Here is a 20,071-nt window from a genome sequence, read left to right on the forward strand (position 1 = left end):
TAATGTAAGAGCTTTCATGCGGGGAAATTTTTCATTTCCTGAAAAATGGCGGGTTTTTTCTTCAGTCACTGTGATTTTTGAACTGTTCTCATTTTATTTTCACTCTGGCTTTTGGGAAGCTTTCAGCCAAAAATAAGATCTTCACTTAACAACCATGTAGGACTTTGTGATGCAGATTTTATGTCCTTGGCTTGATTTTACTATTGTACCTTTATTTTCCCCTGGCCTCGATTTTCCTTCTTTTTATTCTACTTACTATGCGTTTTTTATACACCACCTTCAATTCCTCATGGAATAAGGCGGCGTAAAACAATGGATACATCACCAGAAGTCTCCAGGGCCTTGGTCAACGTGAGCAGCACATCCTAGTGCTTTATTTCCCCTTCTCCCCCCGCCACACTCGCACAAGCCTAAACCCAGACCTCACATTACCCATTGGAGTGTTGCTTCGAGGGGAGGAGGGCAATGTCACATGTCTCCGCTTGTTCCTCGGCCTTAGGACTCGAATTAGAGCTTGTTTACAAGAGAAGCTCACAGCAGGATCCTGAGGTTGAAAGGAAACCATCATTCTTAGGTTTTAATATTATTCATGAAACTGTCTATAAAACACTTTCCTTTCTTGGACAATCACATGCATGTGGAAGATCTGCCTGCTCTCACCTGCAACCTGCTGAATCAGGTCAGCAGTTAAGCCCATTTCCCCGACCTGGCATATAGAAGCCCCATATGCTACATTCTTGTATCTTAGTTCCTGGTAATAGACTGGCAGGTCATTTGGCCCTGAAGTCCCTTTGGCTGTCTACAAATTGGTTTTGGCTTTTCATCAGATGATCAGGCTCACTTAGCTCTGTGCTAAAATCAGTACTTCCAACACTAGCTTCTGTGCCAGAGTCACTGGAAATAGATGTTGATGATGTTCGTTCAGGTACTCATTTAATTCTTACTTAGCATTAACTATGAAGCAACCATCAGCATATTCCCTGGGGACTCAGCACTGAATAAAACAAACCAAGTCCATTCCCTTTTCAAACCTTTCTTTCCATGCATGGAATGAGTAAGATGTTAAAGGTTTTACTGATATGCAAAATTCTTAATTCCCATTATACCCTCCTTTAAGTCTGTTTTATTTCATTAATTATCAAACTTACAAAAAAAATTTTTTCCAGACATTCCCAGATAAGGATTATCTGGGGTTATAATGATACGTACAGGGCACAATAGCATCTGCATGTATATCTTGGATGCTGTATTAATACAGTCCAGCTCACAGGTACAGTAGCCATGGATAATGTCTACCAGAGCATTAACGGTAGCTTCAATATGAGTTAGGCCTAAAGGGGAGAAACAGATGGTGAAAAAACTTCTAACTACTTGACAGTCAAAGACAAAAGTACAAATTCTTATGCCCACGTAAAGGTCAAGCTAACAAGAAAATGACAAGCACACACAGAAAAACAAACAAACAAAACACACATGTAGAATGTAGGCTGGAGGCATTGTTTGTGATTTGTTTTATTAATAGTCTCCTAAATCTCCCAGACTGTCTCCAAAAGCCTTTCCAAATATCCTGCACCACAGAAATAAATAGGTGTCTACTCTCTATGGATATCAAGAGACAGGGCGGAGAAATGTGAAGAGCTGAGCAGAGTCTAAATGTTCCCTACTATCTCCAAACCGTAGGTGATAAAGATGACCCTAACAGGCCTTTTGGGTTTACTGCCCAAGCAATGTCCAAACACAAATGAGTAACAGGGGTCCTTCTACTTTTCTAGATTGCTATTCAGAACCTTATTACTCTTCCACTTAAAAACCTTAGACAGTGTGAAAAGTCAGATACCAAAGGCAGCAGTGGCTTAGAAATAAAATAATTCTCTAGTATGATGTTTTTGGGTTTTGTTTTAAATAAATAAATTTATGTGTTTATTTATTTGTTTGTTTATAGCTGCACTGGGTCCTCGTTGCTGCGTGCAGGCTTTCTCTAGTTGTGGCGAGTGGGCTTCTCATTGCGGTGGCTTCTCTTGTTGCGAAGCATGCTCTCTAGGAGCGCGGGCTTCAGTAGTTGTGGTACACGGGCTCAGTAGTTGCGGCCCACAGGCTCTAGAGCGCAGGCTCAGTAGTTGTGGTGCACGGGCTTAGTTGCTCCGTGGCATTTGGGATCTTCCTGGACCAGGGATCACACCCGTGTCCCCTGCACTGGCAGGCGGATTCTTAACTACTGTGCCACCAGGGTAGTCCCCTCAAAGACTTCTTTTAAAACAATTATAAACACCACTAAGGGCACACGCACGCACACACTTCTTTATGTGAAGTATTCAATCCGACATGAGAGATACAAGAAAGTCCCACTTCTCTGCTACACTGCTAAATTCCTCTATCAGGAACATTGATCTCACAGGCTTCTGTTTCCTAAATATTCACTAAATATCCACTCTGGAAGAGATGGATGATGAAGGCTAAAGGTGAAGAGTTCAATCTGTTCCAAGAAACAACTTACATCAGGCTTCACTATCAAGTATCCCTTTTAACATGATACCTGGCAGGCAGGCAGGTGCCAAGAAGGCATTCTTGGGTTTGGATGCATGGAGTTTCCAGAAGTGGTTCACCAGCTGGGTGATGAAACTACAGCAGTCTCCCTCCAACTGCTTCTGAGGTTCTCTCCCCTCATCCGCTCCTTCTAAGCAGGAGAAAGAAAAATTATTAACGACGGTCAATCTCAGATGGAATTGAATTTGCTTTAAGGTTAACTCAGGTCGAGGAAGCTTGCCTGGGGAGGGAGTTTCAAGTGGGGCCCCAGTCAATATGCCAACTATCCCTAGACTCCAGCAGGCACATCTAGGAAGAAAACAGTCTGGGAAAGGAATATCACAGAAAACATTGTGTGTTAGAATTAAGTAGGAGGGGAGCATTCAGGAGCTTACAGCAGATTCAGAGATCTCAGGTGCAAGTGTTCAACTCCTAAAAGCTAGGGGAACATGTGCAATTTTCTAGAATGATTCGTGAATTATAGTATTAGAGGAGGAACAGGATGATGACAGCATATGGAAATATGTAAATAACAGAACTGTAAAGGCATCAATCAGCTCTATGTGATGAAAGCAAAGCAGGTTTGGTACCCAGCCAATGTGAGGAGAGAGGAGGAAATAGAATCAAGCACTGAGAAAGGCTACAGATATTAATAAAATACTGGCAAAAGTACAGCACAAAAGCAAAAGACATGATCCTATTACTTTAAAGCAACCAGGGCACAAGCTTAACTTTACCCTGAAGATCTTAAAGAGGTAGTAAATTCAGAGACAGATTATATCTGATGTCCAGAGCACTAAATAAACTCAAGAGTAATTCAAGGGGTAAGCACTGGAAACAGTATTTACTCAGAATGATACAATTCTAATGTCAAAAGTCCTTCAACATATAAAGACAAGAGAGTAAAATTCCTGTCTCAGAGCATGAAGTCAGTCAGAAGCCAGTGAGAACAAGAAGATGAGAGAGTAAAGAAGGTGGTGTAGCAAGCAGATTTCAGGACCACGGCCATACAGGCCAAGTTCACCTGTTTCCATCTGGGGCAGCTTTGACTCCGTAAAGTGGACAAGGTTGTTAGGGCGCATGATGGCAATGGAGCGAGCTGTGACCACCAGCCTCTGGAAGACCTCAGGGTCCAAATCCTTGCCTTCTTTGCTGGATGTGTTGAGACACTGCACAGCTTTGCTCAGCAAGGCCTGATCCTACAACAAAAGAATCACAGAGGATGAACCCAAAGCAAGGAAGGCCTGGGTACTAAAGCACAGAGGAGAGGGGAACCGACAGATCATCAGGATGGCTACCTCCTCTCAAGAGAACAGGTTAATTACCGTTGACGACCTGGAACAAATCTTCAAAGCAGCCCAACACAGATCAACTTCTTCATATAATAAAACGTTAAAGACGCTTAAAAAAATAAAATCAAAAGCCATGAAATCAGTACCAAAGTATGATAGGAAAACTAGAAATACCAGCCGATTCTCCAGAGCTACAACATCCCAGATCTCCTCCCTATGGAAGTCATTTCTTCGCAGGCTCACACCAAAGCTATGTTTCCAAAAGCGCCTTTCCTTGACAGGTTCAGCAGGTTAGCTCGCACTTCTCAGCTCTCTGGGTCGGAGGCACCAAGGCATCCGGGCTGGCGGCTTCGTCCTCACGGATCTGAACTGTCGACAGTCTCTCCCATTTTTAGAAACTGGCCTAACTTACTGCCTTCAGTCGCTACTTACTTTTATAGGTGAGACCCGCTCTCCCCAGATTTCCCCCTCAGTCTCTCCAACAACCACTTACCAAATTCATCACAAGCAAGTACACCTCACTGAGGGCTGTGGCACAGCTGCAGGAGTGGAAACACCAGCAGCCCTGACCCGAGTGACTTCCCGCCCCACTCTTTCAGTGAGAAGCCACCCCTACTCGAGCATCCCTCTCCTCCCTTCCTTAAATCTTCCTGATCCTATTAGAGTAACAGAACAAAATGAATGCAAACCAGTGGCCCATTACTGGCTGGTCCTCATTTTGAGTGGTATTTATTAATTTCTCAGGAGAAACTTTAGGATGTGTGGGTCTAATCTCAACGCTCTCCTCTCCCCACCTTACTTTGCTACGCCTCTGCTTTACATCCAAAAAACCAACTTGCCTGATTCCCTGTCAGTACCACAACTTACGCCTTGACAGAAGGCACCCCTGATTACCTTGTGGCTGTGATAGGCTGAGCGGCTGGTGTGCAGGCTGGCCAGAAGGCTCTTGGACTGCTGCTGGACACTGGCAGGCGCTGGCAGGGACAGCAGCAGAGTGGCCAGCTCCTGAGCTGCATTCTTGTTTCTCTCCTGATGCAGAAGACAGCAGGACTGTCACTAACCCCACCAAATCCATGCAGGATAAACTGCCCACACGCTGCCCCCCACGCCTTCCTCCCTTATCCGCCAACAGGACTAGGTTAGGCTCCATGGACCGCAAGGAGCAAAACAAAAGAATTTCAGGAATTACAATCCTCCCACAATACAGGTAAAGAGAGTCCAAGGTCATGACTCCCAGAACAATGTTCTTTAATCAGAACACTAATTATTCATCCTATTCTACAAAACACTCTCACTATGGGTCCCCCAAAAGTAGGACATAAGGCCTTAAGCTGAAGACTCCTCTGGATCATCTATACAAATCAAGATTATGCTATAAATGTTCTTTAGCTGCAAGGCTTCGAGGCCTCTGATGACTCCACTGACTTCCTGCCTCTTCAGAAAGCTCCCATGTGCTTAAAAAAAGTAACTTGGGGCTTCCCTCGTGGCGCAGTGGTTGAGAGTCCGCCTGCTGATGCAGGGGACACGGGTTCGTGCCCCAGTCCAGGAAGATCCCACATGCCGCGGAGCGGCTGGGCCCATGAGCCCTGGCCGCTGAGCCTGCGCGTCCGGAGCCTGTGCTCCGCAATGGGAGAGGCCACAGCAGTGAGAGGCCCGCGTACCACACACACACAAAAAAAAGTAACTTGCCTTCTCAATGATTGGGCCAACAGCAAAGCAGCTTTCCAGGGCTTCTAAAGAACTCACAACCAGCCTAAGGAGACAGAAAAGCTGGTGTGAGTACAACAACCCTTCTCTCTGCCTGGTGCTTTAGCCTGCACAGACTACAGTCGTGAGGACCTTGGGGACAGCTAATGAATGCCAAACACAAAATCAAAGCAAAATAAGACCTGCCACAGGCACCATGCATATCGTTTCCTTGTGTTACTGGCCAGAAGAAACCTGGCTCCTGCTCGGAGATCAACCTGAGGCCATGTTCATAATCCGTAACTCAAAGACAGGGCTTTTCTCCCTCAAAGAGGATAAATGTGCTTCCTCCTGCTGCCTGTGGCAGGGAGCCCTGAGAAGGGCCTAACAGTCTTGATGCAATGGGACCCGAAGCTCAGGTGCCCCATAGATCAGTAGGCAGAGGGGACACACAAAGAGAAAGGTTAAAACCATCTTCTTATACTGGGAGAGCTGGGGTTATATTTTACTTACACCTCCAAGAAAATGCACAAAGGCACTTCGTATGAGTTCCCCAAGTACGGGGAAGAGAACAAACTGTATTTTCAGGCGCACACCAATTGCCAACATTCAAAGGGTACTATAAAGCACCTTTAGGAAACTGGGCAATTTTCTCTAAGGGAAGGATAGGAAACCCAACCACTGAAGGGTACCAAGTGACACGCTCCCAAGGGCTCACTCCTGTGGGTTTAATGCAGCACAGTGAAAAGACCAACATCCTGAGGGCTGAAGCTCTGGACAGAGAGGGCAAAGTGTGGAGAAGGCAGCTGGAGAGAAAAAGGTCAAGGGGCAGAGGAAGGCAGTAAAGAGCCAGGAAAGAGAGACCTGGGACATAAAACCACGGTGGACAGAACAAGCTCTCTGGTGGCTTTTCAGACAGTAGAACTTTTCCACTGTCCCGGCGCCCCCTCCCCGTTTCTCATCCACTGTAGAGAGGGAGCAGAGAGGGATGGGGTAAGGAAGGGGAAGCTAAGAGTCTGAAGCGGCCGACACCAAGCACGCACGTACAACCCTCCGCATTCTCTACTTTGACACGGGACAGCTCTGCAGCCATGCAACGACCAGAACAGAAAGAAGCAGGAGGACTTTTCCACAGAAGCGGAATCAACGCAAAGCCACACCATCGGTTACACCGCTCTCTGACACACACTCGCTCGTGCAGAGAAAAGAAAGAGGGCATACTAACCGGTCCAGCTTGGTTAGGGACTCAGTTTCAGAACTTGGGGGAGAAGCAAAAGAAAAAAAAGGAAAAAAATGTGAAGCTCAGAGAAACCTGGAAATACATCCTAAGCAAACAATATAAGAATAGGGTGGGGGGAGGAAGAAAGAGAGAGAAAAGGGGTTGGGTGGGGAGGCTGCTGGCAGGAGGCCGTGATTCCAAGCCAGGCTATTCCTACGACTTACAATGTAAGAACTGAACGTCTTACATCCCGCATCTGCCACGGCAAACCAGCAGCTCCCTAGCGCAAAGAAGCCAAGCGCAATGCTTAAGAAGGCTACTGGGAGGAGCCTCAGGAGGCTCTGAACTCTGCTACAAGATGCCTGGGACAGCCTCTTGCCAGCAGTGTTATTACCACGTGAAGTAGCTGCTGCAGAGGAAGATGAGAAGACGATGAAATCGGAATGAAAGGGAAGATTTGTCCCTGTATCTTCAGCAAGACTAGATCCTAATCTATAATACTGGCTTAAGCATCTTCTGGTCAGCAGCCTCTGGCTACTCCAAGGGGTACCTGAGCTTATTAAGAGAAGGGTCCAGGCAGAGCCTTGGGAGTCAGATGGCTCTGAGCCGCCTCCAGGCCTTGTCGGCACACTAAGGAGACACTGAGTGAAATCCTGAAAAACTCACAGGCCAGACTTGGGACACTTAGAGGCTCACTCTCTCAAGACACAGGTTCTGCTGGGAGAGTGAGAACCAGTGAGAACTGAAGTCAGCCCCTGCCAGTGCTGGTACCTCTCCAGGACAGTTCCGCTCGTGGTGGTAGGGGCAGCTGAGTCACTGTCTCCAGTGCCATTGCTCTGGCTCAGGTTTGAAGGACAGATGTTGCTGACGGAGGCAGAAGGGAATTCTTCCGGGGGCTCATCAGGCCAGCCAAACTGCTCCTTAGTCTTGCCATAGACTTTTACAGCATCGATCATGGTGACACCTGCTGGATCCACTGAGGCCCCAACTGCAGTAAGCAAGAGCAAGCTTTTAGGAAGCACATTCTCTGAAGGGTTACCACCACCACCTACAAAGCAAAGACCAGACTAGTTTGGACAAAGTACCAAGCCTCATCGATTTCACAGGCATAGAGGAACTTTATCTCCTGAGACTTCAGTAGCACTTTCTTCTTGTATAGATGCTGACTACATGTAGAAACAGTTCCATGAACCAAAAGTCTCCTACTCAGAACAAGAGTCCCCAAACACCGGTGTAGGGATCCTCTGGTGCTATCAGGGTACCGTATCTCCCAACTCCACCCCCAGGGATCTCTAAACACTCCTTTTGTTCAAAGCACAGATCATCATCATGAATGAATACCAACAGCAACTGTTTCCGGAAGGAAAAGTATCAGACAGGTGGCCAGTAAATGGTAGGGAAAGTTGCCCGCCTTATGAAAGGCTCAGGGATGTGTACTCTGAGGGTTTAAAGGCATTGCTAAACATCTCTCAGTGACATGTGCCCTGAGGCCTGCATCTGCGCCTTAAGAAAGCCTTGCAATTTCACATGCTAATCTTGCTGCCTAAACACCCAGGCAGCCCCATCAGCAAGGCTACCCAACCCTACAGAAGTGAGCCCTGAAGCAGAGTTTTATCCAGTCTTTACCCCTCCCATTCTCGAGTATAACCCTTTCCTGTAATCTTGTTTCCTTTATATCTCAAACGAAGCTCAACGTTTCATGATGGCAGGGACCACAGAGCTATCAGTAAAGCAGAGGGTTCCTAGAATACTGGAAAGCCACAGAGAAGTGGCCACCCAGTCAGAATTCATAATGAGAAGGATACAGTCTATGCCAGGGGCTGGGGACTCACTGAAGAGGTTCAGCTTCTTATCGGCCTGCAGGGCTTCTTCTCTGGTGAAGGGGAAGTCAAACCAGCGTGAGCGACTCAGATTAAGCTGCATGGTTCTGCCAAAGATCTCAATATATGATGGGGCCCGTTCAATTGCCTGGGTCCCAATCTGGATCCGCATGCCTGTCATCACCATAGTGCTGTTGTTGTTACTGATCTCAATGGTGAAGCCACCAGGCTGGAGGGAGAAGAGGCACACATCACACAATTATTGCAGGTTCTTAAGGGCCAACTTTCGATCCTTCCTGTGACAGTGACACAACGTATGATCCTACAAAAGACCTTTATCATTTTTAACTCCTCAGCACTGACTTCTTTTCCTCCGAGGATGGGAAAACAGAGGCAGGGGGTAGACTCTTCAGTTTCAGGCTTCTTTCTCCCCAGCATTAACCACCTCCTGCTGTCCTGTGCACAGTAACCCTACTGAAAACATGGGAATAGGAGCCCTTTGGCATGGAAGTGAGAATATTCATTCATTCTAGGGACCATGAAACTAGAATCAAGGGTTAATGACTGTGAGTCTTGCATTCTAAGAGTAGGTGTGTCCTCAAACCTTCTAAATGTGTCCTCGAGTCCTTCTACCCAGCGAATGAACCCAGCACGGTGCAGTCAGTCCTCACCTTGGTGTTGGCCACATACATGCCAGTGGAATTCAGCCGGTGCTTTATCTGTTGTGCGTTGTAGACCTGCAGGAGGTCATTACCACCAAACTCCACATCTGTCAGCTGCTGGTTGTGTTCAAAGAAGTCAATGGGGAAGGTCACTTGGCTAGACGTGCGAGTTGCTGTGGAGAAGAGCATCAGATTGCCACGGAGCAACATCAGTGCGATCGCTACCACCTCTGTGCTCCTAAGCTCACGCGTACGCTCCCTAATCTTTCTAGGCCAACTCGGCATTATAAGGTTTGCATCAGTATGACGCCTACACGTGGTCAGCTGTCCAACAGTCATCATCCCCAGCCACAACACAACCTAGCGGGGCGAAGAAATCTGATGTCAGTATTGGGTACACTTAATAACAACAAGCTCTCTCAGAGCTGGTTTATTGAAAATAAACAAAGGAAACTATTTCTTTATAGGAGGATGAGCTGCATGATTATCTCAAACATAGACTCTAGAACGAATTCCAGATAGTGGGGTGAATCCTGTAAAGATCTTTGCTCAGCCCGAGTCACTCACTCCTAAACTCAAGCTTTCACTCCCTGAAGAGTCCTCCTCCATCACTCAGGAGCAAAGACTTCCAGCTCAGACACCTATGATGGCTTCTACACCAGTCGGCGAGAATGAACCAGCCAAAGGATCTACTCCTCAATCAGTTCCATCCTGCACACCACATCAGGGAAGCCACTTTTTTTAAACCCAGAGAAAACCATCTCAAACCAGGTCCAAGAGAGAATTCTTTCCTGGGCACCTAGGAACTGCTGCCTGACGTGGACAGCCAACAGGTGCTTGCCGTGCACAGAACGTTGAGTGGCCTCAGGAACCTTGACTCTGCTTCTGAGAAACTAGCTAGCAGGACAGTCCCTGTTTCTTCATGGCTATCTACAACGGTCTACTCTAAGTCCCCGACCCCTACCAGTCTTCTAAGGAGGGGCCTTACTGATGGTAGCTGTTTTGCGCTTTCGAACGGGCTTCATTATGCTGATGACACTGCTGGGCTGCAGGGAGGGCTGAAGCCAGTAGGAGGTGTTCTCCACGTTGGCCATGTAGATGCGCAGGCTGCCATCCTCACACAGCAAGATCATCGTTGTCCGCTGCTGCTCATTGCAGGCTGTGTGCCTGATGGCGACCATGTCCTGGATCTAGGAGGAGGGGACAGAGGAGTGGTAGTTCCCACACCTATAGATCAGAACCTACAGAAAGAGGCAGAGAAGCAACTGGATTCATGGTCAACTGAGGGGGTGCTGAGGCTGCCAAAGAAAAGGCGTCTAGGAGAAAATTCTTCTATAGGCCTCCATTGAAAGAGCTGGCAAAGTGACATGACATACAAATATAAAAAGAGAGCAGGTTCACAGTCTATTCAAGTGATGGGAGAACGGGGCACTGACCTTTGCTTTGGCAGGAAGAGTCTTAATCTCCTGGATGAGGAAAGTGTCTGGTTTCACCATCACTACCAGGGGCACTCCTGTAGTTTGCTGGACACAACACACCAAGCCAGGGTGGTTCATCACCTCAGACCACTGGCAAAGGGCAGGAGACGTCTTACTGCCACCATTGGAACTACAGACGACAAAAGTGGCCACAGTTAGGGTGTCAATCACCATCTAACAGTTCTTTTCTTGACCTAAAGGCCATCCTCACGAACCACTGGACTCTCAGAGCAATATACCTACCCAAGGACTCAAATTACCCACGAGTCTCAGTCTTATTCCGAGCCACATAAATACTCTCATACACCCCAATGTGCGCCCCCAGCAGGAGTCCTGGTTTAGGATCTCAGCCAGCTGCTGGGTTCCACTGTCTGAGGGAAGAGGTGGCCCTATGTGCGTAAGGCTGTCAACTGCATAGGGCCACGGAGCTGCCAAAGGCTGATGACCCGTTGTCCTCTTAAGAATTTCCAAGCACATCAAGCTACGTATGAATGGTATCCATTTTATTTCATCTCAAACCGGGTAATTCACAAAATACAGGCCAGAGAGAAAGTGCTTTTCAGTGGCAGATAAGAAAGAGGGGAAGAGACCCTAAAACTTTGCTGCCTCCTCCTTAAATAAAACACTCACTACCTCACACACCCATCACCTAGAAGTCTGATGGCAGCCTCCACCTCCCCAAGCTCCAAGCTCGCCCCATCTGCTGACACCATGTTCTATTTACTGATCAACCCCCCAGGAGGGAAACTTAAAGGGCATCTTAGCAGCACTAGCGTCTAGGAGAAACTTACATTCTCTTCTCAAAACTCAGTAATCAAATTAAAATCACATTTGCTACCCTGACCCTAGCTTTTCCTTCTGAGTGACAGTGGCTCCCCAAACTACCTGTTACAGCTTGGGGTCTCCACGGTGGGAGACAAACCATGCAGGCCGCCCAACCTACCAACACTGGACACCGCTTGATTTAAAGACACCAAGCAGGGAAGGGCGAGCCCTTGTGAGGGGCGGAGCTCTCCTGCTGCATGTGGGAGCTGCGGAAGTGCACCTTTAAGTGCTCATCCCCACCTCTTGATGTTGATGGAGAAGAGCTGCAACACCTCCAGCGTCGTCCTACTGATGGTGGCTGCAAACGACCTGCCCTGACAGTAGCTGAAGAACAGCATCTGCAACACGTGCGAGTAGTAGACAGACACACCGCCACCTGCCACCTGGCTGTTACTGTCCTGTCACAACAGAGACACAACATCCGCATTAACTTCTCATGCTGCCTGGGGCACCAGCTTCTGCTCTGGCTGGTCATTCATTTTACACCATGATTATGGGGTCTCATTCTTGAAGTATGAGATCCCCGCAGGAAACCTTAAAAATACCAAGAGAATAAAGGAACTTCAAGTTTAGTCCTAAAGGACTAAAGTTTTTGCTATTAGATAAAAGTTAGAAGAAAAAAGAGAAACGAACAACAGAAGCCGTGCTAGGCTAATTAAACCTGGCATAGAAGGGAACAGTGCCATGTGCTCTAACCTTCAGGTCCTCGTGGTTTATTTCCAGCACATTAGTAACATAGAAGGGTCCCTGCTGGGCACTGCTGGCCTCTTCCATGAGCTGGGTATAGATGTACCCAGCCGAAGACATTATAACAATGATGTTCTTTCCCTCTTCATTGAAGAGGAAGGTAACATCTCTTATCTTTGAGCTGGGCAGGAGAAAGTAGAAGGTTGGACTCAAGGCATCAACGGACAGGTCATAAATCTGCAGAATGGAAGGAAGAAAGATCAAATAAGGGAGATCCATTTCAGTCCCATGCCCAAACTATCCTGCTGAACCCACAGAGCTGCAATCAGTGAGGAATGAGCACTCAATCTCCACTCAGCAAGCACCTATAAGTGCTAGTCAATGAGCACAAGATGATAAAGTATCTTTTCACTGCCTCTCAGGAATGAGCAGAGGAGAGATACACATCAACAAATTCTATACCAAGTACAGTAATTAACAGCTGTGAACTGGACACAGGGGGTGTTGAACCAGAATCAATTTTCTGCTACCTGCACACAGATAGCTCCTGCTCAACAACATAACAAAAGGCAACAAAATGTTAGGATTTTTCATTTTTAAATTCTAAGGGACGCTAGCACATATAATGGAGATCAGGCATTTTGGATTTAAAAGCAAAACCATTCTAGGATGAGATCATCAAAGGGCTGTAACTATACCTTGACAAAATCTGCAGTGACGATCGCTAGCTCAGTCTGTGAACCAGGTAACCACACGGCTTTGATGATGAAGTTCCCTGTTGCCAACTGGGGGTGCAAAACCAAATGATCCGACACAGAGCCTGAGCTACTGAAGGTCAGCACATGGCAGTCCTGGACATGGTTGAAGGAAGAGAATGGTTAAAAACTGATTTGGAAAGTAGCCTAAGTAACTTCAGAGTTCTAACGCTGCCTTTTCTTCCCTAATATTCCCTGCCTCCAGACAGTACTCAGACTGTCTAGTAACATGTTTTAAGTGTCAAGAACACACAAAGATTATTTCCAATACAAAAGAAATCTGGAAGATCTGGAAGAAATTCAGAGATTTCTTTTGTGTTCCCAATGGCTTTTAAGTTCTGATCTCAACAATGAATAAGAGAAAGTGGTGCTGAAAACAGGGGAGAGAAGGTGACTGGGGTCCATATTAACAGAACCAAACCTGGATCAGGATTGTTACCTTCAGCCCACAAACAGCAAGGTAGTCCTCCTTGCACGGATTCCCCGTGAGGCTGAGCACAGTAAAGGGGACTGGGGCAGAAGCCAGGCGGGTCAGAGTCAGCTTCCTTTTGCTGGAATCTGCTTGCTTCAGGAGAGCTGAGAGCTGCAGGACAGTGATCTGCAAAGGAATAATTACCAATTTATTCTTAACCCACATCCTCTCAGAGAACACAGAGCAATAAAAAAAACGTTCCTTCAGGGCTTCCCTGGTGGCGCAGTGGTTGCGAGTCCGCCTGCCGATGCGGGGGACACGGGTTCGTGCCCCGGTCTGGGAAGATCCCACATGCCGCGGAGCGGCTGGGCCCGTGAGCCATGGCCGCTGAGCCTGCGCATCCGGAGCCTGTGCTCCGCAACGGGAGAGGCCACAACAGTGAGAGGCCCGCATACCGCAAAAAAATAAAAAAAAAATAAAAAAAAAAAAAAAACAAACGTTCCTTCACTAGAGCTACTGATTTGGAGGCTTTTTTTGTGGGCAAGTCTCTTAGGAAACTCCAAGACCAATATCAGTCATACATCCCCTGGTTAAAAGAATGGAATGCCTTTCATTTCCTCCTTCTAGAGATGACAAAAGAAACCACCTTCTCTTCGTATAATCAGTTCATAAAATATTTAAACAATTCCTATATACTACTGTCCCTTCTCATTTTCTCTGAGAATGTTTTTGAAAGGATTTTAGAGCTATTTTAACCTCTAGTTTGTTTTTCATTTAACGTGTGATTAAAACAACTTTACTGGTAATGAAGTCAGAATATAGAAAAGTGTAAGTTACGATACTCTCCTCCAACCTCTCCTGGTTCTATAAAACACGATAAACTTCCCTGCGCCCTTAGAGGGCTGGGAGGGCAGGAAAGAACTAACTAAGGATCACTGAGCCTTCCTATGAAGACCCTTCTCTCCCCACTTGTGTCCTCAGAGTGGCCAAAATGGGAAAGACTGGGAGCCACGGTGTCCTAGGAAACCACCAGTCGTTGCCTTCGCCTAGGGGTTCCCACAATAGAGTGGGAATTAACTATTTAGACTCTCTGTTCTAGTCACACTGGTCCTAAGTCTAATAAAGTAACTCAGGGTTCAAGTAGAAAAGTTTGTTGAGCTCTGTCCCTGAAGCTTTGCTGGAACCCAACAGACTCTTTCCCTGAGGGCCAATCTGAGTGTAGTCATCTATTTGTTTTGCTCAGCACCTAAGACAAACATGACCTCAAATGAAAGGGAAGGAATTGGAGGACCCACCTTGCCTTTCTCATGGCTGACAGCCAAATGCTGGCGGCGCCCATGAGGGGAGGAGAGCACACACATAGCCACCCTCCTGAGCACATGGGCGCTGATTAGCTGTCGAATAGTCTGGCCCTGGTCTCCACTGTAATTCATCCGAACATTCTCAAAGGCACCTTCCTGGGAACCTAATGTGGGAACCTGGCAAAGAGGGAAGCAGAGAGAGAAGGCAGTAATAAGGCAAAAAAGATCAAGTGGATTCATACACATGCTATTCATGTGACTGAGACACTGCACAATTTAGTTATTCAAAAGCAACGGGACTGGGCTTCCCTGGTGGCGCAGTGGTTAAGAATCTGCCAACCATGCAGGGGACACAGGTTCGAGCCCTGGTCCGGAAAGATCCCACATGCCTCGGAGCAACTAAGCCCATGCACCACAACTACTGAGCCTGCACTCTAGAGCCCACGAGCCGCAACTACTGAAGCCCGCACGCCACAACCACTGAAGCCCATGCGCCTAGAGCCCAAGCTCTGCAACAAGAGAAGCCACTGTGATGAGAAGCCCGCGCACCGCAATGAAGAGTAGCCCCGCTCGCCGCAACTAGAGAAAGCCCGAGCACAGCAACGATGACACAACGCAGCCAAAAATTAAGTAATTAATTAATTAATTAAAGCAATGGATTCCAATCTCTAATCCATAGACAGCTAGGTAAATTCATCAAAATTATTGTCAGTCCAATAAGAACAATGCAGTGAATGTTGCATAAAGCTAAGTTAATACAAAGTATCCACTTTTTAAAAATGTTAAAATGCCTTTTTTTTTTTGGCTGCGCCACATGGCTTGCAGGATCTTAGTTCCCTGCCCAGGGGTTGAACCCAGGCCACAGTAGTGAAAGCGCCAAGTCCTAACCACTGGGCCACCAGGGAATTCCCAACTGTAACTGATTTTTTTTTTTTTTTTTGCGGTATGTGGGCCTCTCATTGTTGTGGCCTCTCCCGTTGCGAAGCACAGGCTCCGGACGCGCAGGCTCAGCAGCCATGGCTCACGGGCCCAGCCGCTCCGTGGCATGTGGGATCTTCCCAGACCGGGGCACGAACCCGTGTCCCCTGCATCGGCAGGCGGACTCTCAACCACTGCGCCACCAGGGAAGCCCCTGATTTTTAATAAAATACCAGAATATATGTGTGTGTATTACCAAGTGATTATGGTTCCCTTAAAAGCAGTCACCTTGTGAGATCTATTTGTGTACCTCACTCATTTTCACACTTCCCTTCCAGAAATGCCGACACTTTACTTTCTACTACTTTACACAGCTGCTGGAGACTCCAGGCAGACCACGCCAGGGGTCCTTCAGTCAGTGCTAAGCAGCAGGTGTAAAGTGGATAATGACTTACAACTTACAACCCAAGTCATAGGAGGAATTAAAGGAAGATAACCTAAAGGTAATCTTTGGCTATAAGCCAAAGAGGACAAGCATTATTTTTGTAAACAAGGTGAACCTTAGGGGAGAAGATACAATAAGGAGGTCTTCTATTTTACATACAGAAGAAATTTCTAACTATTGTAATTTCCCCCAAATGTCGTTCCTCACATCCAGGGGTTCACATATTTATGTGAACTAAAAAGGAGACTTACTCACTGGGTTTGTCCGAATGACCTCTGGATTCCCTTCTCTGGAAGACACACCTCACATGCTGATTTTCACACTGGATGTCACGGTATCTTAAATTCTAAGTTCTGAATGGCCAGGGGTTGACTGTTCTAAGGATACTCCTCAGAGTATCTAGCACACTTTGGCATCTCAGTCAACGTGCTGGTTCCCACCTGCACCACGTAACTCCCAGACCCGGACACACTCACCATCAGCTGGTCTGTCATCTCAACCACCTTGTCCACTGTGTGCAGCTCCCGGAGGGCCTGCTGGGCCCGGCTGCTGCTCCCCACAGCTGAAGCCTGCTGAAAGTTGGTCTGAATGGCATCCATGAGGAAATTGAGCATGTCTAACACGAGAGGAGCGAAGGAGAAATTGGCCTGAGAAAAATCCAAATACACAAGTGAAAAAGAAAAAGAGAAAAATAATGGGTCATACTCATCACCACAATCTTGCTAGTAACTACCTACAGAATCCAGAACCCACTTTCCTCACTTCAGTTTGATATTCTAGCCCTCATCTCACTCTCTCCAATAACACTGGATTTGATTCCAGTCAATTCGCTATTGTGCTACTAACCTAGAGCAATCTTCCTAAACCAGGGATCCCATGTCGATATCCTACTGCTTGAACGCACCCACCATGTGTAATTAGCTAACTTCTCCCCAATGCATCTAGAATGCCTCTAGTTATGTACCATCCTTAGGAAAACTGAGAAAATAATCGCTCAAATCATCTTCTGTATTCTGTGCTTCAGAAGAGGAAGCCTGACCAAGAAAGTGTGCTCTAGAGTGTTACACAACTAAAATTTACCCTCCCACAAACTTCCCAAACACTCCTCAGTCATAAATTCTTCCTTATGAGTAGTGACTAACAACACACACTATTCATATTCCACTGTGGAAATCAGCAAATTTAGAGAGAGGAGAAAACAACCCCATGCCCACTAGTGGGGTCGTAAGGAGAGCCTGGTGCACTGATCGCTCGTGGCCCAGCTGGCCAGGCTCCGTGCTCTGGCCCCCGTGCTGGACGCCGCCGGAGCCCACCTGGTTCTGCAGCTCCTCCCGGCAGCCCTCCACTGTGCGGCACAGGCTGCTCTTCTTGGGCTTCTCTTCATCAGCAACCTTTCCGTCACTGATGGTGACTTTGGCCTTGTCAGCCGGGGAGGTGCTGGTGTGGCGCACGAGACTCTCTGAAACTCTGGGTTCACTCTGAAATGCTGACTCCTTCATGGTGGAGCTCATGCCGCTGCTGGGAGTTCGCTTCACTAGAGCCTGGGGACAGAAAACGTCAGAGGCCCCAAGTCTTGCCACAAGCATAGATGAAATACTGCCTAAGATGCTGAAGGAAAATCTGACCCAAAGGAGACACTGGCTAACCATTTAAAGATTATCCAAAAGCCTGAATTCTGATCTTCACTGTATTCACCTAATGTCTGGTACTTTACCCACTTAGAGCAATAGGTCTTGAAATTGTGGAGGGGGTCTTTGAAAAAACTGCAAGATCTCTAAGGACACTGCAAGTTCTAATATTCTAAGTGAAGTGCGTAGGCCATGACTATATAGCTAATCAATGACAACCAGAACTTAGTCCTTGACCCAGGCCACCATGAAGGTGACATGGGAATTGCCCAGTCTGGCTTAAGCATTTGTGTCACCAACAAGTCACCCTTTATAGCCGAGAGAATGCTCCAATCTCTCACCAGACAGCTGCCATCTTCCTTGGCTCCACAGTCACAGAAGAAGGATCCATACTTGGCATAGGAAATCTCATGATCCTTGTGGCACACCTTGGCACATACTGTGCACACACCCACCCCATCAACCATTTTGCAGGTGTGACAGTGGTACCTACGAAGAATGAGAACCAGCCAATGAGCCCAGAAGTCCCAACAATCAAGGCCCAGCAAACCCTCACCTGAAACGAAAAACTACTCTTACCAATGCTGGTTCATGAATTCTTTCTGAGTGATGGTAAAAGTGCACAATTTATTGCAAAGAGAATCTTCATCCTTCAAAGATAATAAATAGTTTTAATCAGAAATACATCCTTCTACACAGGGACCCATAAAAACACACCCTGCGGGGGCTTCCCTGGTGGCGCAGTGGTTGAGAGTCCGCCTGCCGATGCAGGGGACACGGGTTCGTGCCCCGGTCCGGGAAGATCCTACATGCCGCGGAGTGGCTGGGCCCGTGAGCCATGGCCGCTGAGCCTGTGCGTCCAGAGCCTGTGCTCCGCAACAGGAGAGGCCATGACAGTGAGAGGCCCGCGTATCGCAAAAAAACAATACAAAACAAAACAAAACACACCCTACGGAGAGTAAACCACTGACTCATAAATGACCAGTAGAAACCTACTCCAATTGAAGATAGCTTGCAGGCTATAAATATGCTGCAATTTCAGGTGAGACCTTAAGGTTTTGTGGCTAAGAAAAAATAAATCTTATGCTTTCTCTACAAGGGAGCTCACACCATCCCCATGAAGAACTCATCTTTGAAACTCCATTTTGGATGCAAAAACCAAGGAAGTGTAGGACAAGTGCCTCTAGATGGAGGAAGGCATGTGCTTATTAAACGGCCCTTCCCCTAGGAGATTAGAGCCCTACAGCTTGCTCTGCAGGCCTGGAAAATCAGTCTGGCATTAGTCATGTAAGCTGTGAGAAAGCAGCAAGGGCTGGGAAGAGTTCTGAAGCTCACAGGGGCTAGAAGGGAGGGCCAAAGGATTGTTAGTGTGAGCTCTGCAAGTGCCAATCAGCCATGACCGTGGTGGTTACTTTACTTACTGAATCCTCAGCCTGGGAGTCTTCCTCTTCCACTGCCAGCTCCTCCACCCAGTCTGAGTCCACTTCAATGGCCCGCTCTTCCCCATCCACTGAGAGGTGACTTGGGCCTTGACCATTACTCTGGCTCAGGGCATTGGTGACATCAGCCAAGTAAGACATAATATGGCAGGTGCACTCCAGGACTATCACATGCTGTAAGAGAAGACCACCACACCATGGAAACTTCAGTTCTCCATATTTGATTATTATGTAAACTGTGTTTTCTCAAGCTTTTTCCAATAAAGCTCAATATCAAAGGAATAGTATAAAAGCAGAGAAGAAAAACAACATGTTTTAATTATCTATTTCCTCAGCTCTTAGCACTATGACTACATGTAGTTGGTCAATAAACTGTACTGAATCAGTGTGATTCATTTTTTCTTTAGCACAAAGACAACTCTTTAAAAATTTTTATAAAATGAAGTACAATGGAAATCAAGAAAAAAAAAGTTAAAATGGAGACAAAAATCATTCAAGAAAAAAACAGATTGATACAAAGAACAGACTGGTGGTGCCAGAGGCAGCGGGTAGGAGGGAGGGCAAAATGGGTGAAGGGGGTCAAAAGGTACAAACTTCCAGTTATAAAATAAATAAGTCATGGGGATGTAATGTCAAACATAGTGACTAGAGTTAATAAACACTATTGTATGCATATCTGAAAGTTATGAAGAGAGTATGTCTTAACAGTCCTCATTGCAAGGAAAAACAAATTTTGTTAACTACGTATGGTGATGGATATTAACTAGACTTACTGTGATCACTCTGCAATAAAAACAAATATCAAATCATTATGTTGTACATCTGAAACTAATATTCTATGTCAATTACACCTCAAGAAAAAAGAAATAAGGCTATGTTAAAAGTATGAATAAGCTCTCATTGGCTTTTTTCTTTTGTTACCATTTTTGTAACCATTAGTGAAAGATGTTTAAATTACTGGGTTTTTAATTAATGAAGGAG

At 46.6% G+C, this 20,071-nt stretch overlaps 1 protein-coding gene across 1 annotated transcript in view; it reads right to left on the reverse strand.

Moving 5' to 3' along the window:
- UBR4 (ubiquitin protein ligase E3 component n-recognin 4) overlaps window positions 1-20,071 on the reverse strand; it is a gene marked incomplete at its 5' end in the record, with an annotated part of 128,561 nt that overhangs the window by 66,385 nt on the left and 42,105 nt on the right. Inside the window, 21 exons of the mRNA XM_079726660.1 lie at window positions 433-544; window positions 1,210-1,331; window positions 2,534-2,674; window positions 3,548-3,722; window positions 4,710-4,844; window positions 5,505-5,568; window positions 7,492-7,708; window positions 8,553-8,769; window positions 9,212-9,375; window positions 10,191-10,392; window positions 10,639-10,810; window positions 11,746-11,903; window positions 12,202-12,429; window positions 12,891-13,043; window positions 13,387-13,545; window positions 14,655-14,837; window positions 16,500-16,670; window positions 17,337-17,564; window positions 17,993-18,140; window positions 18,231-18,301; window positions 19,073-19,264. Of these exons, the coding sequence (XP_079582786.1) occupies window positions 433-544; window positions 1,210-1,331; window positions 2,534-2,674; window positions 3,548-3,722; window positions 4,710-4,844; window positions 5,505-5,568; window positions 7,492-7,708; window positions 8,553-8,769; window positions 9,212-9,375; window positions 10,191-10,392; window positions 10,639-10,810; window positions 11,746-11,903; window positions 12,202-12,429; window positions 12,891-13,043; window positions 13,387-13,545; window positions 14,655-14,837; window positions 16,500-16,670; window positions 17,337-17,564; window positions 17,993-18,140; window positions 18,231-18,301; window positions 19,073-19,264 (3,412 nt within the window). The remainder of the gene's footprint in view (window positions 1-432; window positions 545-1,209; window positions 1,332-2,533; window positions 2,675-3,547; window positions 3,723-4,709; window positions 4,845-5,504; window positions 5,569-7,491; window positions 7,709-8,552; window positions 8,770-9,211; window positions 9,376-10,190; window positions 10,393-10,638; window positions 10,811-11,745; window positions 11,904-12,201; window positions 12,430-12,890; window positions 13,044-13,386; window positions 13,546-14,654; window positions 14,838-16,499; window positions 16,671-17,336; window positions 17,565-17,992; window positions 18,141-18,230; window positions 18,302-19,072; window positions 19,265-20,071) is intronic.

This window comes from Hyperoodon ampullatus (assembly GCF_949752795.1).
Source record: "Hyperoodon ampullatus genome assembly, chromosome: 2".
NCBI classification, from domain to species: Eukaryota; Metazoa; Chordata; class Mammalia; order Artiodactyla; family Ziphiidae; genus Hyperoodon; species Hyperoodon ampullatus.